At 47.4% G+C, this 13921-nt stretch overlaps 2 protein-coding genes across 2 annotated transcripts; both read right to left on the bottom strand.

Annotated features, from left to right (window-relative positions):
- Nucleotides 1-3094: 3094 nt before the first annotated feature.
- Nucleotides 3095-4121, bottom strand: LOC127340841 (NDR1/HIN1-like protein 26). Its single transcript, XM_051366592.2, has one exon. The coding sequence runs from the start codon at nucleotides 4018-4020 to the stop codon at nucleotides 3391-3393; it is 630 nt and encodes a 209-aa protein (XP_051222552.1). The 5' UTR covers nucleotides 4021-4121; the 3' UTR covers nucleotides 3095-3390.
- Nucleotides 4122-8260: 4139 nt separating this feature from the next.
- Nucleotides 8261-11066, bottom strand: LOC127340842 (F-box protein At5g49610). Its single transcript, XM_051366593.2, has 2 exons — nucleotides 10705-11066; nucleotides 8261-9703 (listed from the first exon to the last, which is right to left on the bottom strand). Exon 2 carries the CDS (start codon nucleotides 9687-9689, stop codon nucleotides 8379-8381), a length of 1311 nt encoding a protein of 436 aa, XP_051222553.1. The 5' UTR covers nucleotides 9690-9703; nucleotides 10705-11066; the 3' UTR covers nucleotides 8261-8378.
- Nucleotides 11067-13921: the final 2855 nt, after the last annotated feature.

Here is a 13921-nt window from a genome sequence, read left to right as displayed (position 1 = left end):
GGTTAACACGTAAATCCAAGGCATCGGGGCACAAGTTCAGTAGACTCAGGTCGGAGGTGAGGGTACAAGAAAGAGGTCAGCGTGGGGGGGAGAGGGTAGTTGAGACGTTAAGGTTAGAACGGGTGGAGTGGGAGATGAGGTTGGGGAAGCGAGTGCGAAGAGGGGAGTCGCCGAGCCAAAGGTCAAGCCAAAAGGCCGTGGCAACTCCTCAACCGATGGTGACTAAGGAAACGGCTCTGAAATTGTCAAGACCGGCAACGATGTCCTTCCAAATGGGGGTCTCAAGGTAGTGGTGGGTTCCCAAGTCGCGGGAGGCCCCCCAACCATACCAGCGTTGGAACCAACAGGCCCAAGGGGCATTGAATTTTATATTCATGGATCAGACAAAGTTGAAACATGTATGAACCAAACAAAAAATAAGGATCGAAAGTCTATCCATTTTAGATTCTATTAGCATGTTGCCATCCAGTAGCCTGGAAAAAAAGTCCTGAGTAACCGTAAATAGATGGTTGCGCCCAGTAGCCATATCCCCCCTCTGATCCTCCCAGAGAAGTAAAGCCCAAACTTGAATGCAATGCAGGCCACGACGAATAACCTGCAAAAAATTAGTACCCTTATGCTTGTTAAAAATAATATCATTTATGCATGTCTAAATGGACCAGCTGAAACGCCAATAAGTAGCTTTGTTTTATCATTTTTATGTACACCATTTAACCAGTTACCAAACATATCAGTAATATTAGCAGGTGTGGAATATTATAGGTTAAGTAAACCATGCGCCAAATAATTTTTGCAAATGGACATGCAAGTAAAAAATGGTTCACAGTTTCATTAGAATCACAAAAGCAACACTTTTGGCATCCATTCCAATTTCTCTTGGCTAGATTATCTTTAGTTATCAAAACTTTGTTATTTAGAAACCACATAAAAAATGATCTTGAGGGGGATTTTCAGTTTCCAAAAATAATTACGTAGAAACGTCGTATGACCATTCATTAAGTCTAAATACATAGATTTCACCGTAAATGAACCGGAATCAGTGAGTTTCCAAACAAACTTATCATGCTCATAAGAAAGAGTAACCTTCATCAAGCGCTGACACAAGTGCAGGCGTGCAGCCATTCATTCCACTTATGTTCATTAAACGTCCTCCTAAAGGCAATGAGAGGTGTTTGCGCTGAAACAGTCAACACCAATACATTCTTATGTTGAACAATGTTATACAATGAAGATATTGTTGTGCAAGAGGTCATTTTCCTAACCATATGTCTTTTCAAAAACGTATTGTTGAACCATCGCCGAATTTAAAGGAGCCTCTACTAAAAAAATCTTGCTTAACCCGCATGAACCCTTCCAAAAAGGGGAATCAGTTGGTTTTGCTTCAACTTGAGCTAAGGTTTTATTCTTAAGATACATGTTATGCAACAATTGTTGCCATTTGCCATATGCCATCTTCTGTGAGTAATTTGAACAACCATTTGCTAAGCAAACACTTATTTTTTTAATTCAAGAACTTCTATGCCGAGTCCCCCCTGATCCTTCGGCCGACATAAGATATTCCATTTAGATAGTCTATACTTTCTCTTATTCCCATATGATTGCCAAAAAAAAATCTATATCGGTAAATATCAAAGCGCTTCCGAACACCTTTCAGAATTTCTAGAATGGATAGCACAAACATTAGAAGACTTGTGGGGACTGAATTAATCAAAACGAGTCTATCCCAATATGAGAGAAGTTTGCTACACCTGCATCCTAGCTTTGAAAGAAAAGGGCTCTCAATAGGATTTCACTCCGAGTTACGAAGAATTCGATAGCGAATAGGTATTCCAAGGTACCCGAATGGTAAAGATCCGGACTCACAACCAAATAAAAATTTATATTGCTGCGCCATATCCTTAGCTTTACCAAAATAAAAAAAAGCTCGCTCTTATGAAAATTTATTTCTGTCCTGACAGTTGTTCAAAAATGCAAAGAATAAGTTTCATATTAACAACTTGTTCGATATCATGATCCAAGAACAAAGATAACGACATGACACCGCTGGCCATAGAGGCAACCCTAAACCTAGACCAGGCCCTAAGCCTACTATTTACTGGTGCATGCGTGTGTAGCCGAGCTTCATGTACCTGTGTATCATCCCTATTCAAACCGGCGAGGCTGCCGGAGAGGAGTCGGTGGACAAAGGTCAAAATAGAAGTTGTCACCGCTAGATCCTAGATGGAGGTGCAAACAAAGATGGGCATGAATATATATAGAAGTTAGCCGTGCAATGCGTTAGGGATGCTCATTCTCGCCAGAAGGATGCTTGAGATCATATACTCCATGAGCAACTAAAGCTTGGTTCGTATTATTGGTATCAGAGACGTAGTCAAAACTATGTGAATCAATTAATTGGTGAATTCGGTCACGCGGAAGCTCCAACGGCTGGACTAGCTAGCATCGAGAAACTACGACAGGCTGTTTGGATTGAAGACACGCCTTGTCGACCACGTCCTATGTTAGGCATGTGTGTTGTGTGCCACATGTCGTGTGCATTCTCAATTTGCTAAGAACTAAGTTCATGCTTAGTTAAGTCCTACATCGTTCGATTGCATCATGATTCATGCATACGAGTACAAGTTAAGTTGTAACTGAATTTTTTCAGTTGCAATGGTTGCAACTGAATTTTTGTAGTTGCAAGTGAGAGTGTAACTAAGAAAAATACTCCAAAGCATTAGATTTACTTCATGATTCGTGCTAGTTATAAGTTGCAATATAAGTTGTAACTGATATTTGATGACTTTATCTGAGAATAATGTTAGTTCTCAGTCTAGCTAGTGAGTAGTCACACCCATTTTTTCCAAAGTGTTGCCATAAGTGTGGCGAGCAATTTGCTCAACACAAAAAATTATGGCGTGCCACACATTTTTAAAAAAAAAGTGTGGCCTTAGTAGGCATCAAACGGTTGTAATCATACTTTTTGGATAAAATCTGTAATCATATATTTTTTTAGTAGCAGAAACATGGTTTCCCAACAAGAAAATATCCATCAAATTCGTTTCATGTTTCACGCTTTTCGTACATCAGTGTGTGACATGACATCAACCTTCGCTTCAAGCATGTACGATTTTCTTTCTGGCGTGGCGGAGAGTAAGAAGATCGGCTTCTCTTCTTCACGAAGCAAAAGTGCTAAGATCGAGAGTGCAGCTAGTGCACTAGGAATCTATAGGATCAGCCTTTCCACGAAAGAAACCAGCCTTCGCAACCACTGTGATGTGATAGCAGTTTAGTTTTAGTGCTATCTCTTGATGCTAATTACCTAGATTATAGTATGTAAACGAGAAAACATAGTACAGTAGAAGTATAAATTGGTGCACATTAGCATGTTACATGCAGAACGAATTATATTCACTGGAGAGTGGTGGCGCACTGGGATCCCTGCACGACGACGGCCCTGCTGAGCTGCTGCGCCGGCTGGAGCACCACGACGGCGACGCACTGGGCGGCGAGGGCGCGCCTGCCGGACACCCACGAAGCCACCTTCCACCGGAGCTGACCCTCCACGCGCAGCCTCAGCAGCGTCGTGGGCCGACCGCTCTCCGTCTCCGCCTCCACGGCCGACACCGCCGCCGGCTCCGCCGATGAGGCCAGGGAGGCCGAGAGCACGACGTCTCCCTGCGTCTGCTCGAACGGTTGGGCGGCTGCGGCGAGCTGGACGCCGGCGCCGTAGGAGGCCTGGATCACGAGGTGGTCGTACAGTGCGGCTGCGCGCGCGTTTGGGTTGTGCGCGACGAGGGCGGCGTCGAGGCGCGCTAGGGTGCCGTTGGAGGCGGTGGCGGTGGCGGCGAGCAGGGAGAAGTGCGGGGCGGAAGGGCGGAGGGTGAGCCAGAGTATGATGGCCAAGGCAACCAGGGACGACGCCGCCATCAGCAGCCGGCGCCAGGCAGTGCCGCTGAACCGGCCGCACCCGGCGCGGTGGTGGTGCTTGGCGGCGCAGTGCCGTGGGGAGTGGTTGGGATCATCCGTGATGAGGGACATGGAGGGAGCAACAAAAGCAGAGCACAGGCCAATGGGGAGAGAAGAGAAGAGAGGCGGTGCAGTGAGCTGAGACAAGCTAGGTTTGTGAGTGGTGTAGTAGCTAGTTATAACCACTGATAAACTTTGCGAGTTTGTCGCACTGCAACATAATTGTAGTTAGTTTTTCATGATAATGAAACGCAGGTTAGTTGCTTGATTGCTGCTGCATCAGCCATCGTTTTCTCATCTCCTTCTTTTCTGAAGAGAAGAAAGGCACCTACCACTGCCTGCCCCGATGGAGATGCTAAAGTTACCAAGGAAGATTCAAGGTTGATCAGTTAGCAGTTAAGATCAAACACTTGAGCTGTGGCAGCGAAGGAAGCTTGCAATCATCACATAGTAAGCTGCTAAGCTAAGATAGAGCGAAAGAAAGAAGGAAAGCAACTTTTCTCTGCATCTTTCATCAAAGTAGCACCGGGCAACTAGCAGCTAGCTAGCCGATAGATGGATGGATCATCATCGAGTAGTAGCTCTGTTTGCATGCCTGGTTATTCTTGTTGTTTGGATGCGAAATGTGAATCAAACTGTAGATCGCAATCAAGAAGGAGAAAAGGCAGCGCGTGCATATACAAAGTGGATTCGCGAACAATTCAAGCCCACTACTACTACCTCACTCATTCTCAAACCCCACCTGAACTTTACAAAAGAATGGAAATTTACATATTTGTCGTGTCCGAGTAGTCTCTAGAGTCTATCGGCTACTCTGCCAGGACTCGTGGCCCGTTCTCCTGCAACCCTAAGCTCGAAACTCTTGCTAAATTCACTGGTTGTGGCCAGTTCTACCGAAACATGGTTTCTCAAGACTTCCTCATCAGGAATTCGTTCGTGATATACCTTATGTTAATGAAAATTAAGCAATCCGCATAAAGGAAAAAAAATAAGAACAAGGATTTGGAAATATTTAACTAGATTCTGAACAAGGAAAAATGGACAAGCGGCCATCATTGGCTTATGCAGTAACAGCAACACCTAGTTGCCCAGAAAGACGGTGATCGGGGACTTGGCTGCTCCTCCGTCCCAAACGCGCTAGCAGGGGTGTCCATAACCATCGAGGCCACCAGACAACCACTTTCTTCCGTTCCAGCAGCCACCTCCGGAATCATGTCATCATGTGTACATTGAACCATAGCAGGGGTGTCCATACCCAATAGGAAAATGATCTGTTATGGTTCATGTTCAGTTTCATGAATTTCTGGTAGTCGTGTTGGAGATTTCATACAGGGAGCACAATTTTTACCTCAGCATGACTAGGAATGGCAACTGGTCTGCAGTCTGAACTAGTGTTTCGGGAACAGAAAGTTGTGGGCACTCATCTTTGGGACTAGAAAATGGATGTGTGAATGGATGTGTAAAATGAATCACCGATGCTTAACCCTTCAAGGGGGGAGGGGCAAACAATTTACATAATTGTACGTGCAAAAATGATGCCTTACCTTGTACGAGGCATTCACAAATTCCACCATTGCAGTGTTAAACCTTGTTTCTTGGATTTCCTCTAAGACCTAAAAATGGGATAATTCATGGTTGTCAGTAGTTAAAACATAATCATCATAACAGCATGACTTGAAGGTTTGGGACTAAGATGGTACTGAAGATTTTCATAATACAATATCATGAAAACAGTGTCGGACCATTGTAAGTGCCTGTCCTGATGGAGACTGGTGTGTGTGCGCGCGTGCGCGATGGCTGGCTCTCCATCACAAGATGCTAGAGTTACCAAGGAAGATGCATCAGTTAAAGAAACTTGAGCTATGGTGATTAAGGAAGCTTGCAATCATCACGTAGAAAAAAAGGAGGAAAGCAACCTTTCGCTGCATCATTCCACAAAGTAGCACCAGGCAAATAGCAGCTAGCTGATACACGGATGGATCAAGTAGCAGCTCTGTTTGCATGCTTGCTTATTTTTGTTGTTTGGGTGTGTAATGTGAATCAAATTGTCCATCGAAATCATCAAGAAGAAAAGGTATGCAGCGCATATACCAAAGTGGATTCGCCAACAATTGAAGTCCACTACTACCTCGCTCATTCTCAAGCCCCACCTGAACTTTACAAAAGAATGGAAGTTTACAGGATTGTTGTCTCCCAAGTCTCTAGACTATCAACTACTCTGCCAAGACTCGTGGCCCGTTCTCCTGCAACCCTAAGCTCAAAACTCATGTTCCATTCACTGCCTGTGGCCCGTTCTCCTGCATTGTACAGCAGCATAATTAAACAAATCAATCTCCAAAGCATAAAAAAAAGTGTTCCTTTCAATTGGTTTGCACCTGAAATGTATGAGATGCCAAGGAACACATCGTGGTGGGTTTAAGTTTGGGGGGCATAGCTCTACTCATCAAGGTTTAAATTATATTGCTCAAAAACATTATGCCTGAAGTTAGTATTGTTCATAATACCACCAGTCCACATTGAAACATAAGTTTTTGTCAATACTGAATAGAAAATGACCTGTTATGGTTCATCTTCAATTTCATAGATTTCTGGTACTCGCATTAGAAATTCATATTGTGTCCGACGGAGAGCACAACCTTTGACCTGAGCATGAGCGGAAGTACCGCTTGCAAGCGGTAATTCCGGCATGGTACCACCTAGGTACCGTAACTCAAGTTACGGCACTACCGCTCCAGTACCGCGGATGGAGTCCGGGGCTCGCAGAGGCCATGGCGGTACCATGAGCGGTACTACCGCTTCGAGCCCACGTGGCGAATTTGTGGGCTAATTTCAAACCTAGAGCGGTACTACCGGTTGTGCAGGATCTGCACATAACGGCTGGATTTGGAGGAGCCTATAAAAGAGCCCCTACTTCCCCAGCTCGATTTTATCTCTTCTCCTTCTCTCTCCTCCATTGTTGCTAAGCTCAAACTTTGAGGATCTCCCCACCTACCCAACCAATCTTGCCCAAACATTGTGGAGTGGTGGAGGAGGCCCCGATCTATAGTTCTACCAAGAGAGAATTCACCAATATCAGCTAGTCCTTAGTGGATCTTGGAGTTAGAGTTCCAATGGTGGGATCTTGGAGGAAGTGCTCTAGCGGTGGCTAGCTTGGAGTTGTGCTAGCCCCATAGGGTGTTGGGAGCCTCCGGTGTTTATGGAGCTCGCCCCAATCTTGTGAAGGAATCGCCGCCTCGACCGGCTACTTAGTGGAGAAGGGGAAGCTCCTTTGTGGGGTTTTCTCGAGGAACAAGGTGAGGCCTTCCTTCGTGGTGCGACCGCCTAGCCTTCGTGGCTAGCACCTCCTCAACGCAGACGTACTCCCTTTTGTAGGAGGAACTGCGGGAAACAAACCTCGCCTCGTCTCCGCGTCCCCGATTGCCCCGCTCCCTAACTTTATTATCATGTTTGGTTCATTTGCTTGTTGCACTAGACTAGGATCATACTAGGAACACCCCTATCACCAAAGCTATCACATTTACTTCCGTACCGCATAAAAACTGAAAAAGACATAAAAATTATGTAGCGCTCATTCACCTCCCCCTCTTGTTCGCTACGATCCATTCAACGTTAGAAATTCATATTGTGACCGGCGGAGAGCACAACCTTTGACCTGAGCATGACGATGACATAACTTTCTTCTGTTCATCAATATACAAGTTCTATTGATTATGTTAAGATCAAACATCACATGAAATATTAATCCTTAAACTGGCTAGCAACTATAGTCAAATGATAATTCCACATGATGCAACAGAAAGCTGTAAATATGAGTATATAAAAGAATATTTTCATATCTAACCAGATGCAATGGATTCAAGAAACAAAGTGCAACAGAGCATTCCTGAAGAGCTGACTATAATTCAATTGTTTAATAATAACTAGTGCTGGAAGCTCTTCACAAAATCAGGTTAATATTGCTAGTCAACAGACAAGTGGATAATCTAACTCCATTCGTCATCCGTTACAACAGACAAACAGAAGCATGAAACACACGTATATTTGGTATATATATTTATTCGTAAGAAGACCACTGGATTATCTCTAAAAAGGAAGAAGCCATGGAGAAAAAGCAAAGTCAATTCTTCAGTTACAAAAGACATGAGGCAGCTAGATTGCTAACTATTGAATGCTAAGAATATCAGTAGATAAAGTAAATAAAGCAGAGTCAAGTCTTCAGTTCAAGAAAAAAGAGGCACGAGTCAGATCAGTTGGCAAAGATTTCAGAAGTAGACAAAAGATGATTATTGGGAAATATAGCGCATGACAGACATTTCAGCCCAAAAGAATATTGAGAAATATAGCGCAACCATGTTACATTAAACAAAGAAGCTAGTGGTGGATACACTTCATACATATTACAGTTCATGAGGATACAAACAGCCAGGCCTTTAAGAAGCACCACCACACTGAAATGGAAAGGCTAAGTGTTGACAACATAAGCATTTGGGTGCGATGAAAGGCCAAGTGTTCACAACATAACCCTCTATTGTCGGAAAGAAGCTATGCTGAACAAGAGTTTGCTTGAGACGAAGTTGAGAAATACCAAGACATTTTGTATAGAACTTGGCGACCAACTTGCCAACTATGTCAATCTGAAGTAGCCACTCGCTTGTTTGTACCAGAATGAGCACATCATTATCATCCGAAGACGAAACCACCAGATTCCAGTACTTGCTAAGTCCAAACCGCCCGGTGAGCTCTGCAACCGGCAATTCAACCCGGCATTTGAAGGCCCATACTTCGCTGTCATAGTCCTGCATCATCCAGATATCGATGGTTGTCACCGCATCATTGAAGCTGGCCATGCCAAGCATTCCATCCACCTCAAACAGGTCAGCAGTGGCACGAACGGGCGGAGCGGGCATCTGCCTGAACACCTCAGCTGTGGCGTCGAATACCATTATGATGTTGCTTATGACCTCGACCATCGCTACGAACCAGTGCAGGTTGCCACGGCAAAGGACAGATACGAGCAAATGAATCAGCTCCTCCGCCTCCAGCCACCCAATGTGCCTCGGTGGCTGGCAGGAGCCCACCGTGTAAACATAGCACGCTTCTTGAATGCCAGCTGGCCGTTCATCGTGCATCCAAGTCCCGTCAGGGTACAGCAACAGCCGGTACTCGCCCATAGGAGGGTGCGGGTACATTCCCGCGAGCCTGAAGCCACGAAGCAATGGGAGGGGGGCGTACTGACGGGTGGCCGGGTTGCAGACGGAGAAGTACAAGGCAGGAGCGAAACACGGGTCACCAACAGTGGCGAGGACGAGGAGGCCGTCGCAGGACGCCTCCAGATGCATGTAGTTGTTACAGGAGCCAAGCCTGGCGACAAGATGGAGCTGGTCAGCGGCGGAGACCCCCGCCCGGTGGTCCAAAGGCACGATGTCTAGGGACTGGCTGAGATCATAAGTAGCGTCGTGCAGGTAGAGGAGGGGGAGAGTGGGCTGGTGGCTGTGGTGGGCGAGGAGGAAGTCGCGGGAGGAGGTGGCGAAGCGCCAGGCGCGGCAGACCGTGCGGCAGCGGAGGAGAGCCTTGGGGGGCAGGCGAACGAGGATCTCCCAGATGGCGATCTCGTCCGGGAGATCGCGGTGGGGAGGCATCTCTCCTGCTCTTGCGGCCTCCGCCACGGAAGCCACCGGCGTCGCAGAACGTGTATCAACAGCATCACCAGCGCCAGAGCTCTCTTGCACATTCGCAGACATGTTAACAAGCCTAGCTGTCAAAATTAGAGATAGAGAAGATAGCTCATAAGGGGATGACATGCGCTGACAGATACCATTGAAACAGATATATATCAGAAAATAAGAAGATAAATAAATAAACATGAACATACATATTAAAATATCAAGTAGCACGTGTCGATGTACAACATTTCAGTTCCTAGAACGAAAATAAAGATCGTTTCAGTTCCTGGAACATACATATTCAAATATCAAGTAGCATGTGTCGATGTGCAACATTTCTGTTCCTAGAACGAATATAAAGATGATTTCAATTGCACGATCACTGTCTACTGAACAGTGGCTAATTAATTCCCTTGCTAATTTAGGCCTGTCCAAAGGGCTAGAAGCCTAGAACAATCCTCTATAACTACTGCCAGGACAAGTACTCCCTGAGGCAACTAATATAGATCGGAGGGAGTACATAAATTAAACAAGGCAAATCGATTTGCTTGTAATGAGATTTTCTCTTGAGATGTTAAACACTCAAATGATTGAAGCATATGCAATAATATACAAATCCATTTGAAACTGGAATGAAAGAGCCAAGATAACAGCCTAGAAAGTCTGTACTGATTTGTCCAGGACAACCAGTCAGCAACCCAAGTTTTTTCGAATCCTACACTACATGGTAACAACAATATAGGAGTGTTCTGAATATGACAAATGAACTGCAACTGTATCACCCCTCGCTAATAAATTTTATTCGTCTAGAATTTTGATCATGTGCACATTAGATTAGCAAATGTTGGGTCCTGGAGGAACAGATCCGTAGCTAAGGACTGAAGTGAAAGTCTGAATGCTTCGTCTTTACATCAAGGGGTGATTTTCGCAACTAGTAGCTTCAATTCGTACAAGAAATACTACCTAGCAGCTAAAAGAAAACACAACGTCTAGAACCTTGACCAAAAAGACTGTATGTAAATACAAGTAGTAATTCCAAAATGAAGGTGTGCCACTATCAGTCTTGCGTATGAGAAGGTGCTGGGCTGCTGACCTTGGTGAGAACGGAGAAGGGTAGGGTACACCGGAGGAGGGAGGAGGACTAGTGCTTAGAGGAGGTGATCAGCAGGTCGACGGTGGCGGTGTTGTGGGCAATTCTACGCAGCGGTAGTGGTGCAGGAAGGTCGACGGCAGCGATGCGTGGCAGCGGCGACGGCGGCGGTGCAAGAAGCCCTAGGGAGTCGGGGACCGAGAGGCCGAAGGCGGGCGGTGCTCCAGGACGATGGCGGTCAGCGGTAGCTACGCAGGGCGGCTGTGGTAGAGCTGCTGGCACCCTAGGCTAGCCGTGCGGGCGTGCCGCCGCCATGGGGACGAACAGAGGAAGGAGGGGAAATGGGACAGACCTGGGTTTGGGCTGGGCTGGGCTGGACTCAGAATAGTACTAGTACCGTGTAGGTATAAGGGCATCTCGAGCGGCGCGAGGCAAATGGACGCTCAGCCCGACCGTTTTCGTCCGCCGTGACCGGAAATGTGTCTGGGACCTGTTCCAGCGGGGCGACGCAAAGTGACCGGGCCGTCCGCGGAGACGCAAACCTGGCTCAAATATGCGCTAGGTTTGCATCTCCGCGGACGCTCGGCGGTCGCGCGGAGCGTCCTCCATTTCTTACCCGGTCCCACAGGTCAGGGACAGCGAAATCGACCGCTTCGATTTGCTTCTTTTTCCCTTCTTTGTTGCCCTAGTGCGTCGTCACCACCCCAACCCCATCCGTCGTCGTCCGGTCGCAGCGCCGCAGTAGCCGCCGCCGGCTGCGTTCTTGTCGCGCGGGAGAGCAGGAGCATACTCGGGCTTGGCTCCGTCGCGTACCTGCCGGCTGTTTTCGGGCGAAACGCTCCCGGTTGTGCCGCCCTTCCGCGCCGAACACGACCTGTTCGGTCAATTGCGCCGGTAGGTTTCTACTCGTGTTTTCGGCGCTATTGTGCGCGGCCATTGATCCGCAGTTTGTACCCACGCAGATGGACATGTGGCAGATGTTGGACAAGTTCCGCGCGGAGGTCGTCGACTCCTCTTCCGACGAGGAGTCCGATGAGTCGACGCAGACATTGGCAACTACTGCGGCCTCCATGATCCACGAGTTCACCTCTAACCCGGGGCCGCAGCACCGGTGCTCTGTGAAGGGGCGCTCCAAAAACCTGCCGCGCAACAGAGTGGAAGGGCAGGCCCGCCTCCACAAGGACTACTTCCACCTCACCAATCCGATCTTCCCGAAAAAACTGTTCCGGCGCCGATACAAGATGTCAAGTGACCTGTTCTTGGTCATTCTACGGGGCGTCAGAAACTACGACCCCTACTTTCAATGCAGGCGCGATGCAACAGGTGCGTTAGGCTTCACCTCCTACCAAAAATGCTCCGCGGCTATTCGCATGCTCTCATATGGAATGGCTGCGGATATATTCGATGAGTATCTTCGAATGGGTGAGAGCACCTGTCTTGAGGCCATGTACAGGTTTTGCCGAGCCGTGATTGCCGTGTTCGGAGAGTATTACTGTAGGGAGCCAACTGTTGAGGATAAAAGGCGGCTCCTGTCTATCAACGAGTCTAGAGGCTTCCCAGGAATGATTGGCAGCATAGAATGCATGCACTGGCAGTGGAAAAACTGTCCATTTAGATGGCAGGGTGCGTACAGCGGGCATGAGGAGGGGAAAACTGTCATTCTTGAAGTAGTCATATCTCAAGATTTATGGATTTGGCATTCATTCTTTGGCATGGCCGGTTCCAACAATGACAACAATGTGTTGCACCGATCACCGGTTTTCAACAGGCTCATGCAAGGCAAAACTCCTCGGGTGAGCTATGAGATCAATGGAAATGCATATGACAAGCCATATTATCTTGCTGATGGCATCTACCCTAACTGGGCCACATTGGTGAAGACTGTCCGTAATCCAAACTCCGAGAAGACGAGAAGGTTTGCCAAGATGCAAGAGGCTTGCAGGAAAGATGTGGAGCGCGGATTTGGTGTGCTCCAAGCTCGGTGGGCAATTGTCCGTCACCCGGCAAGAACATGGTCGCTGAAGACCATGCATGAGGTGATGACATGTTACGTGATCATGCACAACATGATCGTTGAGAACGAGCGTCCTGATGGCCGCAATGAGAACCAATGCGATTTCCAAGGTGAGCTGGTTGCGCCACTTCCTGGAGCTTCATCTTGGCAGGACTATCTACATATGAATGTAGAAGTCACTGGCGAGAACGTCTCCAAACAGCTGCAAACGGAACTGATTGAGCATCCGTGGACATTGGCTGGCCATGAAGAATTAAATGTAATAACTATGACTTTGTTGATTTCCTTATTTTGTTGTTTCGAAACTTCGAAAATTGATGCAAACGCGGAAATGCGTCGGCCCGCTGGAGCCACCCCTAGGTGCAAACGGACGCGCGGACAAAAACGGTCTGTCCAGCGTCCGCCGCGCGACGCAAACGGACATTTCGGACGTCCGAAATGCGACGCGCCGCTGGAGATGCCCTAAGAGGATCTCCAACGGGCGGACATAAGGGCATCTCCAACGGGCGACCCATCCCGCGCCCGCACGTCCGGAGGTCGAGCCGGACAAAAATGCGGCCCAGCGCGCGGACTCATCCCTAAAACGGATGGCCACGGCGTCCGGGACGACCCAAACCCGACCCAAATCTGGGACGAGTTTGCGTGGCCGCTGAAAGATCGAGATGTCGCCTAGAGGGGGGGTGAATAGGCAATTAAAAACTCTTACGGATTTGTCTTGTAATAATGCGGAATTAAACTATCGTTTAGTTTACAAGCACAAACCCTAAATATGCTAAGCTCAACTAAGTGTAACAATAGCAACTAGAGCTAAGCAAGATAGGCACAAGATATATGTAGCACAAGTGATAGCAAGATATATGTACTTCAAGCACGATGGCTATCACAAGGAAAGAGAGCTCGGGTATAGAAATAACCGAGGCACGCGGAGATGAGGATGTATTCCCGTGTTCTCTTCCTTTGCAAGAAGGTACGTCACGTTTGGAGAAGTGGAGGTCCCACGAAGGATTCCCCGCGCCACGAAGGCTCACCCTATTCTCCGAACCACACCCACGAAGGATAATGGCCCTTTCCTTATGGTTAGCTTTTCCTCCGCTCCGGAGATGGCAAGCTCCACAACCACTTCACAAGCTCCACGAAGGAGAAGCCCGGGCCTCTTCACAATCTTCTTGAAGAGATCACCGGAGCACCAACCGCCAAGCCAACTAG

This window comes from Lolium perenne, chromosome 3 (assembly GCF_019359855.2).
Source record: "Lolium perenne isolate Kyuss_39 chromosome 3, Kyuss_2.0, whole genome shotgun sequence".
NCBI classification, from domain to species: domain Eukaryota; kingdom Viridiplantae; phylum Streptophyta; class Magnoliopsida; order Poales; family Poaceae; genus Lolium; species Lolium perenne.
Note: the sequence above shows the minus strand (reverse complement) of the source record. Positions and strands in the feature narration are given on the sequence as shown.